We start from the raw sequence: 22080 nt of genomic DNA on the forward strand, positions 1-22080 counted from the left end.
GCATTTTCTGCACCGTATACGGCACCTGTCGTGTTATTTCTTTGTTCAGTTCGGTAATGATGGAAGTTTATTATGACTGAGGAAGAACATCAGATATGATTTCTGACACACTTTTGTCATAATGGATAATCAGCTCATGATGGCGACCATAAAATTTCTTTAGTGATGACCTTAATTTGATTGATTCATAGCCCTGTCTTAGCAAGTTTTGAGAAAGCAGTATTCCTCGTTCAACAAAATCAACGTACTTTGAGCTAGTTCTAAAATTAAGGGCAAAGACTAGTATGGTCAGAGTCAAAATGTGCCTGGGAAAGATGACATGTCTTCCTGTAAATTATTGTCTTGTGAACTAGCACATTAAAATTCTCAGTGGCGGATCCAGAACTCTTCCTAAGGGGGTGGGGGGGGGCGCTGACTGACCTAAGGGGGGGCCGCTCCAGTCATGCTTCAATGATTCCCTTTATAATCAACCAAATTTTTCCCACGAAAATGGGGGGGGGGAGGGGCTGGCCCCAGGGCCCCCTTGGATCCGCCTATGATTCTACCCCGTGTGTGTCGGTCTAATTAATCATATGGTAATACAATCGCCCTGAATATGTGTTTGATTTGCCGCTTGACGTTTTATTCCTGGAAAACTTCATTTTTTTTATACAAATGAGGCCGTTAGTTTTATCGTTTGAATTGTTTTACATTGTCATTTCGGGGCCTTTTATAGCTGATTATGCGGTTTGGGCTTTGCTCATTGGTGAAGGCCGTACGGTAACCTATAGTTGTTAATTTCTGTGTCATTTTGGTCTCTTGTGGAGAGTTGTCTCATTGGCAATCATACCACATCTTCTTTTTAATACGCAGTATTCGGTTTTATCCTGCAATTAGCCAACTATTGTACAAATAACAGGTATATAAATAATTTTTTGCTCTATTTGTACTTGTACAAACAAAGTCTTCTGTTACCCCACTTCAACGTTGAGCAAGCGGTGATATGAATATTTCTGATTCCTTACCAGTTCATTTTGGCGTCCTCTTCGCGGTACTCGTTTCAACTACATGTTGATTTCTTTAAGAAAATAGAGACAATGATTAAGATTATTTGATAACTAAAGTTTTAAGTGTTGGTAGTTATTCCAGGATAAACACGATACATGTACATCTAGTTGTACTCGCTACGAAACAGGAGAAGCGGAGCCTCACTTTACGTCCTGTTTCTAAAGCTCGTACACATAATTTCTAAAGATCGTACAAAAATTTTCATATTTCCCGACAACATACATATATGGTATATTTAAAGGACACATTTATTAAATTTATATGTTTTTTTATTATTACAAATTATCTTTTTCATTGACTTTTATAGCAAATTTTGGGTAACTGAATCAAAATTATTCAATTTTTACTATGATGATTATAATCTTGTATTATTTTTTAAATCATTTTTGAACATTATAATTATTTTGCTCGTTCTAGGCACCGTGATTTGCCAAAAAAGTATTTGCGTTTATTGTCGATCGCAGGAAAGATTATACTGCAGCTAGCGTAACCCCTTCTAAAAAATATGTAACGTTTAGTTTTGGTATGTGTTTGAAGTAGAAAATAATATACACTTCAAATCATAGTTATTTCCCTATTAAACAAGCATTTTTAGATATGATTTTCCACTTTGTGAATCAGCGTCACACTTGTGTTTGATAATATTCCCACAAGCCAGTTCCCTTTGATTTTGTCTTTTCACGCCTTCTGCGAAACACATCAATGGTTTTTGTGCTCGTAAATATGACGTAATATTCGTCCTTCTGTTTGGTTATAGTTTTTGATTTGTGGACGCAGATAGGATCTAAGTGTAAACAAATTTTTCGTTTTTACATATATTTCAAACATGCATTAAGGTTTTGCATATCTGTGCGGTTCTAGCGAAGTAATAATTGTCCTTCAATTAGGTTATAGTTTTTTATTCGTGGACGAGGATAGGATCTAAGTGTAAATAAAATATTCGTTTTTACATATATTATTAACATGCATTTGTTTTTACGCCTTCTGTGAAAAAAACATCAATGGATTTGTTTTTCATATCTGTGCGGTTCTAGTGACGTAATATTTGTCCTTCAATTAGGTCGGATTGGTTCATTATTACAAGCGTGTGGAGTTTATCTGCGAATATACTAACGCCAAAGCATTATGATATAAACAAATAACTGAGAGTGTTATAGAGTAGAGTGTTACCCCCGGCAAACATTGGGATATAGAGGAGAAGGCACGGGGTTCCTGTCCCAATAGTGGCATCTAAGTACTTGCACATTTATTTATGTTTTCAAGTAATAGCATCCGAAGTTAAAATGCATCTCAAGTAAAATATTGTTATCATTGGGTGGAATAATGATAACAAAACTAATTTTACATAAAAATATGGGAGTTCGGAAACATGAAAAGATCGTTGTTTCTATTTAGAGTTGTTCCCCTTTGGCCGATATGTTTGATTTTCAATACAGTACATTTTATAGTTAAACAAGGAATAGTCATCAAATTGCTGTTGATTCGCTGATTTAAGCTAAAAAGTTTCAGTATCATACGATTAAAATGAAGACTACATCAACAGTACTTCTTTCCCAGTTATTTGCATAGTTTACTTTTTATTTCTCTCTAAGAGTCAACCGATTTCTGTTTTTCTAACTTAAAGGATAAACTTTGATTATTGTTCTATCTCCAGTAGTAACCCCAATCTTTATTTTTTTCTGTCGAAAACAAACAGAACAAAAATATTGAATAAACAAATCGTCTGGTTTTTTTCCCTGCAGAACTTGACCTCCAGACAGATGATCTTTGCCAGAAATGAACATCTGTAAATAATTGTTTTCAATTTGTTCACTGTCATCAATATTAATTTTTTTCACATTTAACACTGTATCAACTACCAGTCAGTTTTAAACCTACAATCTGTATTTTATTTATAGCTACATTGTGTAGAATGACCCATTATTTTTCTGAAAAACACAATCCGGCCCCGCGTGCATTCAGACTAAACGTTCAAGCTTCCAAAGACAGAAACCAGAGATATATAAACCCAGTTGGAACAACTGTTAGCAGACTAACACGATTTGTCAATTGGAAAACTATTTGTATTGAAACTGTCAAAAAGCTATTTCGTAAGAGTTACGTCCCCTGAGATTATGTAAAATATTTTGCTTCATATTTGTTGAAGTTTGCATCTGGCACTTGTCGGAAATTAACATGGAATAACTTTGCTAACGACTTGAAGTATATATAAGTATTATCTTGAAAATGTCCATCATATAATCTTGATGCTTAATATCTGTAAAACCTTAAATTATAAAAGACTTCACTGCTTCTCAAATAAAATGTACAAAAGTGATAAACCTAATATTTCGATATTACCCAACATCTCTTTTTATTCATATTGAATTTCTCAACCTGGAACCCACAAGAACGTGAGAACCTTGATAAAATGTAAAAATGACGCTAGTAAAGAAATCAAAATTATTTAAACCTATAAAAATCTAATGAATAACTTCATCTACGTCATTTGAACTCGAGTGGATACATGTAGTTGTCTCATTGGCAATCATACCATAAAGCCGTACCAGTAGCGGATCAAGGGGGTGGGTTCCGGGAGGGTTGGAACCCCCTTTTTTGGACGATCAATGCATTTGAATGGGGACATGTAGTTGGACACCCTTTTTTGTCCTGGGTAAGGACCCCCCCCTTTTTTTTAAATAGCTAGGTCCGCCCCTGAGTACTGTGACCTATAGTTGGTAACTTCTTCGTCATATGGTCTTTGTTGGATAGTTGTCTCATTTGTAATCATACAACAACGTTTTTTTTAGATGTAACACATGTATTTATACCATATTTTTTTATTTGATTTAAGAACGGAAATAATTATATCTATCGAATCAGACGTACAATTCAAGAGAAGAGTCAATAATTGTAAGTCTATTCGGCAGATATCCTAATTGTGCTTTAATCAGATTTAAAATTAATGTAATTTTCTCTTGCCTTGTGAATTTTAGCCATAAGGAAAGCTAAATATTGTTTTTCTCTGTTCAGAATTAGAAGGTCACTCTCAGGGGACACTCTCAGAGGACACTCAACTCTGTTTTTTATCGTGTACAGCAGATGTGTGTCTTGTGTTTGCGATCGGCATTGCAATGCAAGGGTTTAGTAATGAGTACATGTAATTAGCGTTGCGTGTTACACCTGCTGCACGTCTAGAAGGCGTGATATTGGAAACATAATTACAATGACGTATTCTCGCCAGTGACACTCTCAAGCTTTTCATCTTTCGTCATGTTTGAAATGTACAACTTGTATCGTATTCCTCGATAGTTGCACTAGTAAAAAGTAAAATCACAAAAATACTGAACTTAGAGGAAAATCAATTCGGAAAGTCCATAATAACAAAATAAATATATTAATTGTCAATATTCATTTTGTACATACTTAATTTATCATTTAAGAAATGCATTATTCAGGCGCGGATCCAGTCATTTTAAAAAGGGGGGTTCCCAACCCAGAGTAAAAGGTTCCAACTATATGCTCCCATTCAAATGCATTGATCGGCCAAAAAAAAAAGGGGGTTCCAACCCCCGGCAAACCCCCTCTGGATCCGCCACTGTTATTGGTAAAGCTATACTGTGGATTCATTTATTTTCGTGGGTACCAATTTTCGTGGATTGATGAAAACTTGCATATTCGTTGATATGTAAATTCGTTGTTTTGGCAAATTATGCATACATTCCTTTAGAAAATCTATATTTCGTTGATCATTTAAATTCGTGGTTCCCTTGTCCCCACGAAATCCGCGAAAATTGGTATCCAACGAATATTAATGAATCCACAGTATGTCAGCATGTGTTTATTGGGCAGTTTTTCTCTTGCACTCCACGTCTTGCACTATCAAAAACGAATGGACAAGAACTGTCATATTCCTGACTTGGTACAGGCATTTTCAAATGTAGAAAATGGTGGAATACCTAGTTTTATAGCACTAACCCTCTCACTTTATTGACAGTCTCATCAAATTCCGTTATGTTTACATTTATGCGTTAACTAAACAGACGCAATAAATAAAATAGTCAAAATATGTACTGATTGAATACTATAATATTTAGTACTTTTAACATTTCTGTATCCTTAATATTTGTATGCCATTTTCTCTAATATTTTTACTTTTTGACCATTATGTTCTATGCTTTTTATTTTCAGTGTCCGTTTTTTCTATACTTCATATTTTTGTCCATTATTCTCTATTTTGTAAAACCCCATCCACATCCTCATTTATTATTCTCAATATATGAATATTGATCTTGACCATGCTTGACCAGAAGGTAATTGACATTCTTGATGATCAATATCATTAATATTCCTTAACCTAATAATTTCTTTCTGACAGAGTCCAAAGTCCGAAGTAAACTGTATCTGTTTGACATTTAACAATAACGTGTACAGGAAAACATTTTTTCAATGCGTTTAAATACACAGTTGAAAATTTTACTAATCTGATTTAGAAAATTAAGAAAAGATGTTTCTTTTTACAAAAAAAAAAGATTAATCGTTTGTATTCTATATTTTAAAAATACAGTGAAACCTGACTAAACCGCATCCTGCGTAAACCGAAAACCTGTCTAAACCAAACATGTTCGCAAGCACCGTCATATCAAACTATGTGCTTTATGAACCTGATAAAACCGAACATCGGCAAAAACTGAACAAAATCCTAAGTCCCGAAGAGATTCGATTTAAACAGGTTTCACTGTAAATGGCAAAATATTTTAAAAGCTTGTGATTAATCTTACCATCTGAACATTTACATCAATTCGCAAAAACTGTAATGCATTGATGCTTTTTTTAAACATTTCAGTCAAATAAAACCGAACATCGGCAAAAAATGACCAAAATCCTAAGTCCCGTAGAGATTCGATTTAAACAGGTTTCACTGTAAATGGCAAAATATTTTAAAAGCTTGTGATTAATCTTACCATCTGAACATTTACATCAATTTGCAAAAGCTGTAATGCATTGATGCTTGTTTAAACATTTCAGTCATCAATTGTGGTTTTATTACTATTGTTGTATGTATTTGAAGCCAAATGAAACTTGGTGACCTTCTGCTGTTGTTTTTTATTTGGTCGGGTTGTTGTCTCTTTGACACATTCCCCATTTCCATTCTCAATTTTATTAAACACGTTTGAAACTTACTAGCGAATTTGAATATTTTTTTTATATGACTAAATGTATTTACATTAATTAGTCATTTATATTAATTTCTTTCTTTCTTTTAACTGTGAGAGGTCTGATAGACAGACAAAATAGAAAGAATATATCTACAGTAAAACCTGTTTAAATCGAACATATGCTGGATTTAAGATTTTGTTCGGTTTTGGCCGATGTTTGGTTTTATCAGGTTCACAACGCACATAATTTGATATGACGATGCTTAAGAACATGTTTGGTTCATGCAAGTTTTCAGTTTATGCAGGATTCAGTTCAGTCAGGTTGCACTGTATTCGTCGACCGTCTTTGTCTCTATTTTGATTTAATGTATAATGTTTTGAAATCACGCTAAAAAGCTAGATCGTGAACTTTGACTGAACTGTATTTTTTACCTTAATGTCGGAAACACAGTAATCAATAGTAATCTAGATGCTAATCTGGCTTCCTTCAAATAATATCGTCGTATGATTATGCTTAAGTACGGGAAACTAGTTCTTAACGGAACCAGTCTCAGTGCTTCCGGAATCAGGAAGAAACAATGAAATTAAATCGTGACAAAATTAAACAAGCAATGAAGTCATTGTACCATCACGAAAAAGACTATTGTACGTTTTGTGTGAACTGAGTTCCGTCCAACCATGCGTTAATGAGATTGCTAAGAAATAAATATGTATTGTGACTTCTTTCCCAAGCAGACAATTGTTTAAAGGACATTACATACTTTCCATCAATTTTTAGAATATTATTTAACATTGACATCAGCGGAGTGTGTATTATATGTAGGAGACAAACCACGATATATATCTTCAAGGGGGCAAATATGTTTTCATTGTCCCGAAAATACATGAAATATTTGTCATTGGACGTTAAGCAAATATCAATCAATCTAAACCTTATCGTGCCAAATTTTACATAAATAATCTACCAATTATCGCATATTGATACTGTAACAAAAATATAATTCGCACTATTAAATATAAAAAAGAAGAATCTGATGTGGTATGATTGACAAGGAGACAAATGTCAACAAGAGACCAACGGACTCAAAGATTAACAACCATATGTCATTGTACGGCCTTCAGCAATGAGCTAAGACCATAGCACATAGTCCGCTATAAAAGGCTTACAAAATATACAAATCCTTGGTTTAGGGAGCGACCATTCGATTTTAATGGGGGGTGCTAGGATGAAAAGTTTTGTACTGCATTTTTTTAGCTGTAATCTGTGTCCTGCCTTTTTATTTTTCACTCTGTTCGGTCCTGTTTTTTTTTTAGTTTATCCTGACTTTCTATTACCTAAATTGTCGTCCTGACTTATTTTTTGCAAGTGTCTCAACCTGCCCCCCCCCCCCCCCCTAAAAATCAAATGGTAGCTCCCTTACGTTTTTATGATAGAATCGTTGCGATTTCTTTTTTTCGCTTTCATACTGGAATATAATTTGCTAAGTTCGGGCCAAGCGTATTGCTTCAACGTCGATTCAAACATTATGAAGTCTATGGTATGTCAAGGTCAAAATTAAAAAGGTCGGGCCAACTAATTTGATGTCAAAAAGCTGTTAGATGTAATCTATACAGAGCTCGCCAGAGTACAGTCAAACGGAAGACCGATTAAGGGGCATTCATATATTGATTCTATAAATACAAATATTTACATGACCAACATAGATTTTCAAAATAAACAATTGCTATGGTTTGATTTCACTCTTTTGAAAACTCCTGTAGCAGAATCAAAATAATTTCCCAAGTGAAAACTAAAGTAATTGTTCATAGTTGAAAAGAGCTTCATCATTTCAATTTGTTATGTACAATTGTGGATAAACAAAATTATTAATATTTCTTTCTGCAGTCGATCTGTTGTAATTGTTTGTTTTCTCTACATTTCCGTGACAATTATTCCGGATTTTTTCTATCGAGATATAATCGACTGGAAAAGAAGGCATTAGCGGATTCGATAGTGGAGGTTATAACAGCTAACTCCTTTGTATGGGGACATATTATTTGAAACCCGCCCTTTTTTTTATCACGCGTATGTATTTAAACCCCTTTTGAAAATTGATACATGTATTATCCTATCCCTTTGTCGGGCATTGAGAATAACAGAACGTGTGTAAATTTCATATCTTTGTGTACGTGGTGTTTTAATTACATCAGCAAGAATACAGAATCAAGTCAAAAGGCTCATCTTATTTTACATTTCAAATCTTATGATGAAAGAAATGACCTGTCTAATATTATAGTTAATGTACAGGAGACTTTAGAAGAATTTTTTCCCGCACTGATTAGACATAGGAAGATGTGATATGAGTGCCAATGAGACAACTCTCCATCCAAATAACAATTCATTAAAGTAATACCCTAGTCCCACTAGGCCACGATCGCACTACGATTTGTGAAAAAAATGCAAATTTTGATGGTCGTAATGCGATCGTGTAGATCGCAGTAAGGTCGTATCACGGTCGTGGTGAGGTCTTCAAGATCGTGAAGAGCGTGGCCAACTTTGAACATGTTCAAAACAATCGTGGTGCGGTCGTGGCGAAATCAGGTCGTAGTAGAAGCGTAGTGAGAGCGCACTAAGGTCGTAGTAAGATCGCAAAGGTCGCTGTACAATCGTAGCGAGAGCGTAGCGAAAGCGTGATTCTATTCGGAGAGACTACGCTACGATCGCACAGCGACGTTATCACGACCTCACTACGACCATCACGTTCTCACTGCGACCCAACTACGCTTCCTCTACGACTTTTATAAATTGTTACTTGGATGGAGAGTTGTCTCATTGGCACTCATACCACATCTTCCTATATATATTGATACATCTATGTCATCTCTGTTATCGTTCACTAAAATATCGTCATTGAGCTTCATGGACCAGCAATAGGTTGTAATTTAGGTTGGATTGGTCGGTCCGACATCTCTGCTTGATCAGGATTCGTTACTTTGCTCCCTCTGCCTCTACATCAACTCCTACCACTATGCCCACGTGTTCTGGTAGATTTTGGTGGCATGACTGTATTGTTTCCGAGAAATCTACGATTTAATCAGAAATAGAAGGAATTGAACTGTATTGATATGGAACACGATGTTGACGTTATTGCTGAGAACGTAGTAAGATCGCGCTATGAGTATGAACGTAGTATAATCGTGGTAAGAACGTGTAATAATCGCAGTAAGATCGTTTTGCAATCGGATAACTCGTGGTATGGTCGTAGTGAGAACGTGAAGAGCGTAGAAAGATCTTGATAAGCGTAGTGAGGTCGCAGAATAAGCGCGGTGAGAACGTGGTATAATCGTAGCGGGATCTTTGTAGAAGTGTAGAGAGGACGTAGTAGCATCGTGAAAGCAACGAAAATTTACATTTTCATGCCGCTCATACCGCGACCTCACCACGATCTAAATTTATTTTAGATCGCGGTGAGCGTGGTGCGATCGTGGTCTAGTGGGACTGGGGCATAAACCATTATACTAGTAGGTCAAGGTACGGCCGTCAAAACCGAGCCTAGGCTCACACCAAACAGCAAGCTAGAAAGGGCCCCAAAATTTACTAGTGTAAAACCATTCAGACGGGAAAACCAACGGTCTAATCTATATAAAAACGAGAAACGAGAAACACGTATGAACTACATAAACAGACGACAACTAAGACACTGACTAAGCCCACTCTGAGAGTACATTTTTTTTTTGTACTGTGTCACATTTTGTTATCCATGGTCTTTTACAGCTTAATACTGAATTGGTTTTACATGTACCCGGCCACGTCTACTTATATTTTTATCCATCTGATGAGTTAAAGGATTTTCCAACTGATTTTTATAGTTCGTTCTGATGTTGTACTGTTATACCACTGTCCCAGGTTAGTGGAGGTTTGAAATCCCGCGAACATGTTTAACCCCGCCACATTATGTATGTCTGTGCCTGTCCCAAGTCAGGTGCCTGTAATTCAGTGGTTGTCGTTTGTTTATGTGATACATATTTGTTTTTCGTTCCTTTTTTTTGTACACAGGTAAGGCCGTTAGTTTTCTCGTTTGAATAGTTTTACATTGTCATTTCGGCTCATTGTTGTAGGCCGTACGTTGACCTATAATTGTTAATTTGTGTCATTTTGGTCTCTTGTGGAGAGTTGTCTCATTGGCAATCATACCGCATCTTTTTTTTTATAATTACTATAAGTTAGTTACATTATTTCCTTTTTTGTTTTGGTGGTTAGTTCCAAATTGTCTCTTTGAGAATAGCGCCGCATCTTTTTTAAAATGAAAATATTCCAGTTGTACAAATGTATATTATGTCTAAAAACGACCAGATCTTATCAGCTGAAGCTTCGCATGCTCACTTTTGGTGGCAACATTATTCTGATTACAAGGATTAAAACCAGATGTGTTTAAAATTGAGAAATGGGGGAATGTATCAAAGAGACAACAACCCGACAACAGCAGAAGGTCACCTACAGGTCTTCAATGTGCACAGCGAGAAATTCCCGCACCCGGAAGCATACCTGTTGTCATTTTACAAAACGAGGAATCATTATGGTTCAGATGGTGTGAAACTATTAGCACCACGACCTGTGTATTTGCCTGCCTAAAGTCAGAAAGCTCATCTATCGTAAATCTTTAGTTGCTGTCAGATGCTTGATATCACAATGTAGTGATTGGATTTATTTCGTATAGACGCTGGTCTATTCCGGCTGAAAACCTCTAAAAGACTTTAAGCGTTTCGTGTCGTTGCAGTTGTTTTTGATGGGGTCCCTTTGTCTAGTATCTTCTGTTGACTCTGCAGTTTTTTAGTGATCTAATCATTTTGGTCGCTTTTCATGTTTTTCAAAGTTTCTATTGACTTTTGATTGTCTCTTTGGTACAATAAAGCAAAATCACAAAAATACTGAACTTCGATGAAAATTCAAAACGGAAAGACCCTAATCAAATGACAAAACCAAAAGCTTCCATACCTTAAAAGAATGGATAACAGCTGTTCCTGACTTAGTACAGGCATTTTCTTAAAAGAAAATGGTGGATTAAACCTGTTTTTATAGCTAGCTAAACTCTCACTTGTATGAATGAATCTTCCCTCTCTTGTATTTATAAACTCATCTAATGTTTAGTAAAAGGCCACAATTACAAAAATTTTGGTTTGCCCAAACCCTACCCAAAGGTTGAGACAGTGGGTAGGTAGGTAGGCATTTTCTTTTTTTTTCAAAAAGAGAAATTGAAGTATCGGGTGTTTATTAGTCTTCATGCCTATCTGTTAAAAAAAACCTTCTTCAAATCAGGACAATAAAAGAATTTGAGTAGGCAGCTTTTTTCTGGGTAGGTAGCGTTTTGGCAAACAAACCTATTCTTTTTTTATGGCCTAGCAGAAATATTTTGAGAATGATGATAATCATTTGTTGGATAGTTGATAATTTTGGCAGGAAAAAAAAAATAAACTAAACACCATGTTTAAATTTAGTTGCTATAACAATAAAAATTTATTCCATTCCCAGACACACACTATCTTCAACCATTCACGCATATCTTCAAAACAACATTCATTGCGCATGCTTAAAATGCGTTTGACAAATAACATTAAAAATAAAATCTAAACATTTTAAACACTTTCCCTGCAGTTCCTGTAACCATAGTAACGTATAAACAATTAAGAACAATATATAGTCCTCCTAGTTTGTAACATAGGCACAGATGCATATGGAATGCATTAAATATGGAGGATAATCACGTGACTACATAATCGGGTATCTACTACGAGATCTCGCGAGAGAGGTCAATGCCATTACAGCGCTGATTTCTTTCAAGTGAATATCGTCTTGATTCCTGAAAAAGAAGAAAAACTAGGTTAAAATAAGGCCACTATTTGCATAAAATACCTTTACTTTTTGTACTGAGTATACTAGGGGTCATAGAAACACTGGTACTATTTAGGAGTACCTGAGTTCAGCTCCGTTTTAAGACAGCTTTGTGTTATTAATTTTCATGTTTTCTATGTTGTTTTGTCTTTCATTCGTTCTTAGTTTTAACCAAAATTTGTATTCTGTTATTTGATTCATTGTTTTCTACTGTGTCTTTGGTTAATATCCTCCGCTTCTTTTTATACGTGACATTTAAATTGTCTTGTTGTTTATTATTTTTAAGGATAATATTGTCTCAAGTTTAATAACTGATTTGACTTTTGGTAACAAATCAATGAGGGTTTGGATGGGATACCTTCATTTCTGTATTCTCTATCTTAAAAGACAATTTTCTCTATTCTTTATATTCAAACACCCCATAACAAATTCTCTATTCCTTATTTGTTTTCTAATTTTCACTATTATTTTACCCCCCCCCCCCTTTTTTTTTTATTCTGCACCTATTGTCCAGTATTATTTATTCTACGAACCCCACCTAGACTATGATCAGTTGACAAAAGAAAGGAATTAGTTGATGTAGATTTCCGGTCGAATAATGAACTATAATTACCCACAATGCCTTCCAATCAAATAAGGTGATATTAGTACATGTACCTACACATTATAGTCATGATTTAATAATACAGCTGTGTAGGTGTTTCAGCTGACCTTTTGTTATATTTATCTTATTTCTCTCTTTTATAGACATTGACTTCTTTTGTAGAAATTAATGACGTCATAAATAATTATATATATTACCTGCCATGTACGTCCCCTGAGATGCGCCGACGCCTCGCTGCAGATTCCAACTCATCTGAATTGTCTGAAACTAGAAAGATAAGGGAATTCAAATGATGCATACATTAATTTTCTGTTTCAGTAGTAAGGTTTTTATTATATACATGTATATAAAGAAGATGTGGTATGATTGCCAATGAGACAACTCTCAACCAGAGACCGAAAGATAGCAGCTATAAATCACCGTAAGGCCTTCAACAATGAGCAACACTCATACTGAAATATACAGGCCCCAAAATGTGTTTTAGTCAAGTCAAAACTATAACTTCTAACTTTCAGTCTTGAATCTAGTCAGGAGGAAGACAAACAAAATCCAACATCATTTATCAATTGAAAATAGAATATAATCTAACGGAATGTCCCTCCATCAAATGTTGTTCAATGATTTTATGCAGCAAACTTCACGGCAGTTTAGAATGTTTTTATTTTTCCTTAGGTAAACCCTATTTCAACATCCCATATCCGTCCCCCTGCATGGCTTCGTATTCCCATATCGTGTTACCAGCTTCACCTTGGTATCGTATTCCCATATCATTTCCCCTTTGCTATTTTATTCAAAATAATTTCCCCCTAGGTAAGGCATTCTCTCATTTTAACATCTCATACCATTTCTCCTGGTATCGTATTCCCATATCTTTCCACCTGATATCATATTCTCATATTGTTTCCCAACCTTCCCCCCTGGTATCATTTCCCCTCGGTATATGATTCAACTTTTTTAACATCCAATTTTATCACCTTTTGTGAACATCTTTAATTAAGTTAAGTGCCAGACTGTAGTGTGTTGACAATTGACATCGGTGCACTATTAATTAAATTTTACCACGACTTTTACACAAAGCATTTAACTATTCATCCTGGCGAGTCCCGCGAGACATTATCAATTATAAGTTGCTTTCTAGCATGTTCTAATTTACATCTGGAACCTAATATTAATTACATTGTGAATGTTCATAGCGTGGTTTAGTTTTTATACCGTTATAGAAACTTTGGACAGAAAATAGAATTTATTAATTAACAGTCTTTCATAGCTTGAAACGATCGAATCCATCAATACTCCTTTTAGATTTATCTCTCCCTAATTTACATCTCGAAAGCATGGCATTTTCAAAGGGTTTTATGTTTTGGATTGCATGCATCACAAAGCATTAAAGAAATTGCTGTGTATTTTTGTACATGCTTAAAGTCTAAAAGATAGTCTGTGTACTCTTTTGTGTCCATTTATCAATGTTTAACTTGTTTCTTTTCATTAAACAATTATTGCATAATGTTCAAGAGTAAATTCACAGTTCATTATATATATACATATATTAGATATCCATTTAATTTCCCTTTTTCAATACAAAAATATTGTATGAATTTCAAGAGTGAATTCACTGTTCATTTTATAAGATAAATATGTATGTATATATTAGAACTCCCGTGGTATCATTCAGTGGCGGATCCAGAAATTTTCATAAGTGGGGGCCCACTGACTGACCTAAGAGGGGGCCCGCTCCAGTCACGCTTCAGTGATTCCCTATAAAAGCAACCATTTTTTTTCCCAAAAAGGGGGGGCCCCGGGCCCCCTGCCCCCCCCCCCTAAATCCGCCTCTGTCATTCGTCTAAATATCAGCCCAGTAATGTTAGATCTTTAAAGCGGAAGCACTCACTGTACTTATAGATATTTTAACGCGAGTATTGGGCAATATGAACTATTCGCTCTTAATACGTAACTCTTCCGTCATTAATCGGTTATATAATCTTGAACACAATACATCATGGTAGTAAAAACAACTTTTTAATGCGACACTTTGATTTCTATAGTACTGTATTAAGTCTTTCTATTGATTGTAAACACAATCTTTTCTTAAAGAGTTATAAAGTTTCCAACTTATCACAGCGGGCATCCTTTTCATTACAAAAATAAAACTATCGATTTAAGAAATAATTCGATTTTCTCTTGTTACGTATTCGAAAGATGTTGTGTTAATACTTTAATTCGTATTTAGATCACGTTTTTATATGGGAATACTTGCACTTTAAAAGGAAGCTAAAAAAAAAAGGCGTATGGATGTGCGTCAATTGGACCGGAACCCAAGACAAAAGAAAAACATCAAGAGTTCGACATATGGTCTGTGTACTCTTTTGTTTTTATATCAAACTCGGTCAAGCAGCGTGATGTTTCCGAATGTAAGTGCATTTGGAATAAGTTTTGTATGAATCTATTAAAAAAAGTATAGAATGCCCTAATCTCTTCCCAAGACCAATCATAAATAATTATAGTTTATTGAAATAATGTATAGTAATACCCAAACGGGGTTGATGGCATAATACAATATTGAAATGCTTGGAAGGATAATATTTCAGGTCAAAGAGCTCCAATTTCGGATTCATTGGCCTAAATCCATAACATTCATTAAAGAATATAATCCTATTATCCTCAAAATAAATTATTAGTTTACTATTAAATATTGCACAAAACGGCTTTATCATTACACAAAAACCAAATTAAATTGAAGTGAATAAGATATTAGGGAAACTACTGTTAATAATTCATCATTCTGTGTGTGTAGTAAACTAGAAAACAATGGTCTTACGAATTTAGGGAGCTACCATTTGATTTTTATGGGGGGTTTAGGATGAAAAATTTTGTCCTGCATTTTTTTTAGCTGTAAGGCAGCAACCATTTGATTTTCTGGGGGGGGGGGGGGGCTATGGTTTTTTTTGGAAAAAAAAGTTTGTTTCCAGTTTTTGGAGAAAAAAATAATTTGTTTTTGATTCTGAGAAAAAAAAATTGTTTGTTTCACCCTCAGCTGCCACTATATGTAATGCTAAAATTGAAAGAAAAAAATTGTTTTCGACTTGTCGCAAAAAAAATAGATTGTTTTTCGCCGCAGGCGAAAAAAAAAGTTTGTACAGAAAAAAAAACCATAGCCCCCCCCCCCCAGAAAATCAAATGGTTGCTGCCTAATCTCTGTCCTGCCTTTTTATTTTTCACTCTGTTCGGTCCTGCCTTTTTTTTTATAGTTTATCCTGACTTTTTTTTACCTAAATTGTCGTCCTGACTATTTTTTTTGCAAGTGTCTCATCCTGCCTTTTTTTTTACTCAAAACTCCTGTCCTGCCTATTTTTTTCAAATTTCATCCTAGCCCCCACCCCCCACCCAAACGTCTTACAAGTATGCAAGTACACTTGCACTTTTACATCTTCCCACATTTAATGTCAGATCGCGTTAGGACAGCTACAACATTAGCTGATTTAAGATAGCCACGTCTTAATAAACCAGTCCAAAACATTAATTGATGTAAAAGGTACACAGCAATTGATGACAGAAACGTTTAATGCAATTACACGTGACGTAATACAACAAACTTGACACGTTAGGCCATGTCTATTTGTTTTGCGTTTACTGCGTTTTTTATACATGTATAATTTCCAAAACCTATAACAGCAAACAAGAAAAAAAGACAAAAGAAAAATTGAAACACGTTATTAACAATACTTTTTATTTTATTTTTAAACGATTTTATGACATACAATGTATATTTGTGTTTATTTTTTTTTACCCAAGACTGTCTAAATCCTATCATTTGGGCGGAAAACAAAGAAAGACACTTGTGTTGCCTAAAATTAACCTAGCACCAATCTACGATGGTGTATATTTAGAAGTTCATGTTTATTATTATCAAATGTCAGGACACAGATGAGTATAGCGAATTGTGCTAAAAACACAGATAGCTGTTTTGATTGCAGACAAGTACCGATCGTGATATACAGGAACTGGACTGAAATATTAGGCGCCAATAATCTGCTGTTGTTGTCAATACATTTGGCGCCGAAATGGAAGTGAAGGTCATTGACCCGTCGAATGTCAAAACTGCAGCGTATATAGTAACCACAAGTATTTGGTTACCTAAACGCATGTCTGCTAATGACATTACTTTAGATGAATAACCTTCACCTTTGGGCGTAGTTGGTTGGCACTTTATCTCATGTGACAAGACAATTCCCATTGTTCCATGCATTGATTGGCAGCGTAAAACGACCAAACAAAAGAAATATATATTTATTTTCGGATTAAATAATTTGTAAAATTTACGCAACAACGCTACCGCAGTAAACATAAAATGGATAAAAAAGAGCCATCAGCGTTATTTTGTAATTTGCAGCAGACGTGACAATCTTAAGCAATAATCCATGGCTAGAAGGATCATTTCAAGTATCAACTTCATACATACCATCCCTTTCGGTCATAAATTCTATATAATTCAGCATTTAATCATCAATGTCCTTTTTATAGTGAATGATGCTCGACATAGAGAAAAATGCTGATGAAAGCATTTTTCTGTTCATTAAAGCTCAAATAAATCTTTATTACTTTTATATTGATACGAAATTGTCGTTGAGGGCTGTTAATTTCACGCCGATGGCATCGAAACGTGACTTTGTACACAATTTGAGTTTATGCCTTTGCAAATGTGTCAAACATTTTGCTCTCCAGATGTAATTCATTTGATACAAATTAATGGAATAATTTAATTCATTATTTTTAGCATCTGCCTTTAAAGTCTCAGATATGCAAAACACCGTTATATCTGGTGTATCCTCTTATGATCGTTTTCGGAAGAGTTATATCCCCTAGAACGACTTCCGTTTGATCTTTTTCCAAAGAGTTTTCTTTCTTAACATGCTTAATAGTCCAACTCCTTTTGATCTTACTAGTTAACGTTTATCAATATAACTAGGGCATTTCATACCATCAATACATTTATTGTTATATTTCAAATAAAAACACGTTACAGTTGTTTAACAAAAGAGGAAACATCTTAAAATATCTCGTAAAAACTATATTTTATACAGATTGGAGGCGATAAATGAAAATGTCCCCTTTAAACACATGTATGACTCACAATCGACAATTTTGCTGACTAAAATCAGATCCCTTAGGCAACAAAAGTCCACTTAAATTCATAATCAAGTAATATAGATTACATTTTAAATTTAAATTTCACTTAAAGCCATATAAATCTACATATGGTGTGATCGCATGCCTTATTCCTTGACGTCTTGCACCAATAAACAACTAACCTATTTTCCATATGATTGATTATGGCACAAAATATAATCTCTTATGAGGGAACATCGTTTTTTTTTCTCGACAGAATAAAAAAAATCTTATAAACCTTAGTTTCGAATAAAAAGAAACATGTATTTAATAGCAAGTTATTGTAAGGAAATTGGTGTCTGATAAATTGTATAACAATGCCTAAAACAAATAAAGCGATGTTTGCATTGGTCATCCCTTTATTCTGAATGTCACAATTCTTTGTTTGGAACCTACCATATCTTTTGTTCAAAATAATTTCTTGTGTATGCATATATTCTTGATTCAGCATAAGTTAAAAATTATAATCCACTTTATCTAATTGTGTCTTTCAATTTTAATTATTTACTTACCATCGAAATAAGAATAACTATAACTGTCATTCAACGAAACCCCTGATGACGTAGACATTTCTTCATAATCACGTGATCCAATTGAACCGGAAGGTCGCCTGGATCGGGTTTTTGTAAATGCAGGTACGTCCATCTCAAGGTTACTATGCGCGTGCCCAGAATGATGGCGATTGGTATCACTCAAGTATCTTTGTAAAATAGTCTGTTTGAATTTATTTTGAGATCCTGTTTCGTGCTGCGTTTTAAGGGGCCCTATAAAGTCGTGCTCTAACAAGGGGCCCCTTGTGGGAGTTTGAGATCTAGAGGGAACGACGTCTTCCATCGGTTCATTTTGTTCAATTTGTCCTTGCTGATTTTCCTTAGGAATCTGTCGACCATCATCTGAAATTTAAATAAAAATCATGTCATGTGATATACATATGAAAACCTTAATTCTAGTGATAACCTTGAAAAATAATAAAATGCATCACGGTATTTACGGGTTAAAACATGAAATCCAATGATCATATAAACAACTACTACTAAAAGTATTGAAGAAGGCGTTTAACTACCTTGACTACCCATTATGGTCGCGCACAGTGCAGAAAAAAGTGTTGAATTTCATACAAATCAATTTTTTAGGCGCACTCAATCCTGAACTTGACCTTTACTTTTATTTATTTCTTAAATCCTTCAAGATATTAAAAGTCATATCATATCAATTTTCAGCTAACATTGATAAAGGTAGTCCGTTCTCAGTGCGTGCAATATGGCGGTAAACTTGATATAAGATCTGATTAATTAGGCATGTACTAAAAGGTGGAGTGGAGTATTGGAGTCCCCGAGTGGAGTGGTGGAGTGGTTTTTATAGCTACACATGTTTACAAAAATATCTTATAAACTCTATGTATTCAATCCGTGACTCCACTTAAAAACTCCAACATTCCACCATTCCACTCCACTCCACTCCACCTTTTAGTACATGCCGATTAATTTATGCCAGTCGTTTGTCAGTCATTAAAAGTTCACAACCGTGTATAAAATTTGTCATTTATGAATGATATACTAGTTTTAATAACAGTTTACGTGTAGTATACTTGTAACATCTGGTTGGGGTCCTTTCATGTAGGCTCATATACAATGTATATAAATAACCACATGTTTATATTCATCATGGATATTCGAACCTAAATGATTTTTCTAATGCAGAAAAGATAAACATGTGCACCCTTGAAACCTTGACATAATACATGTAATATTTAAGGAATGACTCTAATATTTTTTCTGTCTATGAAGAAATAACACAAAAAATTTGGTGCACACTGAATAACGCTCGTAGCGGGTTATTTAAAAGTGTGCACCACATTTTTTATGTTATTTCGAATGGACAGAAAAAATATTACAGTCATTTCTTATAATTTAATTCTGAATTCCATTTTAAACCGTAGAAAACCATGAAAAAACGTTGATGACGTCACGGTCACATGACTAAATTATGTCTATGGGCTTATAACAAAATAACGTCAGCCTACAGCACCTTATAACAAACTTCTTATATTCGTTGATCACGACAGGGAAAATAAATGTTATATAATTAAAGTTGTATTACTAAATGCATTGCATAAAGATAAAGATAGAGATTTCGAATCCAAAATTAAGAATTGTTACGTAAATATGACTATACATAAGATAAACATAAACATTGCATTTGATGTATGAACCCGCGCGTATATTTATAAAACAGCCGCCATTTTGTGTTGTCATTTATTAGCTAATATTATACATTCCAGATGTATTCCACCAAGGTCAAGTTCTTATCGCATCCCTGACATTCAGCTCTGCTTGGTGAACGCCCTGTTATATGATGATGTAAACAAGTCTTGAATTGACCTCAGACGCATGAAAAACATCTTCGCGCCATTTTACTACTACATTATGTAACACGTGACAGCCGAAGTTGGGATAACATCAATGAGATTGCATCATAAAGTGACACCTGTCTTCTGCTATTGTATTCCACGTCGAAGAGAGAACAAAACTTTCATTGAAACCAAATGACGTAAAGGTTGGAACTATGTAGCAAAATACTAAATAAAACCACAACTTCAGAGACCAAAATGACGTCATATTTTGCAATAATGTAGCCTTCAACAATGAACAAAACTTGAACTTACTAGTACTCGTACAAATGATTTTTCAAGAGCGACTTGTCCCATATTCGGCACTGTTTAGTAGTTTACCCTGTACTTCAAAATAAAACCGTCTCATTTCCCCACACTTCAAATAAAACGCACCTCATTAACAATGTCACATAAAGAAATTAACTGATAAAGATCTCATTTCAGAAATGCAAATCATTTTAAAACTTATCAAATGTCATCTTTATCAAGATGTGGACCCCATGCAAACAATGGACAGGTGTGAATGATGGGGACATGGGGTTATACAACACAACAGTCTTTTATCTTGGCGTGTGTCAACGTTTAGATGTGCGATAGTTTAACGAGATTTCAAAGGTCAGGGTTAAAATAATTCACAAAATGGTTTAAAACAAAGGCAATCAAACAAAGGATACCATCGCAAATAAATCAAAACGTCGGTAACTTAATAAACATAATGAAATATTAGTAACAAAGAAATTGCCTTTGAAAAAATATCGCGTTTAAAATCCAAAGCAGTTATGCTTGTTCTGCGTTCGACAAAGAGCCTTTGTTCTCCGTTCTATAGGTTTTCAACTTTTTGTTTCTTTTGTGCTTCGTATTGCTTTGGAATTAAAACCCGTGGTTAAAAAGTCAAACAAAGAAATTAAGACATCAACATGTGGAAACAAGTTAGTACATAAGCAGCTGATAATGATCGCTTCAGGTTTGTTATGATAAATAAAAAAAAAGGGGGGCGGGGTTTTATTACAAGTTTTTCATCACTTAACTTAACCAAGAATGTAGGCAATTGATTTTATCCATTTCGCACTTACAAAATGTCCATAAAGACATTCATCACTGTAAAAATTGCTAGTAAAATCCTTTTATCGAAGACATATCATTGAAGACATACAACTAAAAGATAACTACAAACACTCATGCAGAGAAAGATAAATGATAACACAATCAGTTATCGCAGTACTAATTTACTGACCGCTGTCTGAGAGGAAATAAAAACGTCAATTTACTGTAAAGCTGATTCAGCATCTATACATACTGTCCAGGGCTCCTTTATCGATTACACATTATCGGCTATAAACCGTGAAAACAAATGTACATTGTGTGTAATAAAAAAAAAACAGTAATAAGCTTTGACCAGCCATGTAAACACGTAGGATGTATATTAAGCGAGGTTGAGAATTGTCTCATTAGCTATCACCCCCCCCCCTCATATACTCTATTTATCGCAAAATTTGCGAAATTCAATCCCTTGTGAGAATTTCCCACTTTAATACAAAACGCGGTATATATACGAGGATCTGAATGGGTGCCTTCATTTCTCTACAATTTATTCTATGGCTAATTATTCAGCACGTTCTTTCCTATTAAAATCAATTCTGTAAACCCCATTCAGACCCTCATTTATATGCTGAGTTTGTGAAATTAAATGTAGGTATATATCTAGGTACAAATGTATATAATTGTTGATTGTTTGTATAACTTGTCAACCATTCATCACGTCACTGTCTATTCATGGCAGCCATTGATTAAACTTTTGAAGGATATACGATTCATAATAATCTTTCGTTCTTAATTATTATTGTTGACTTGTACATACGTCGGAGCA

General features: G+C 34.6%; 1 protein-coding gene across 1 annotated transcript in view; it reads right to left on the bottom strand.

Moving 5' to 3' along the window:
• Nucleotides 1-11644: 11644 nt before the first annotated feature.
• The window catches only part of LOC143059037 (homeobox protein Mohawk-like), a 28890-nt gene continuing 18454 nt past the window's right edge, over nucleotides 11645-22080 (bottom strand). Inside the window, exons 3-5 of the mRNA XM_076232515.1 lie at nucleotides 18334-18714; nucleotides 12856-12925; nucleotides 11645-12022 (exon numbers count right to left, since the gene is read on the bottom strand). Of these exons, the coding sequence (XP_076088630.1) occupies nucleotides 11932-12022; nucleotides 12856-12925; nucleotides 18334-18714 (542 nt within the window). The 3' untranslated portion in view covers nucleotides 11645-11931. The remainder of the gene's footprint in view (nucleotides 12023-12855; nucleotides 12926-18333; nucleotides 18715-22080) is intronic.

Source organism: Mytilus galloprovincialis, chromosome 14 (assembly GCF_965363235.1).
Source record: "Mytilus galloprovincialis chromosome 14, xbMytGall1.hap1.1, whole genome shotgun sequence".
Taxonomy (NCBI): Eukaryota; Metazoa; Mollusca; class Bivalvia; order Mytilida; family Mytilidae; genus Mytilus; species Mytilus galloprovincialis.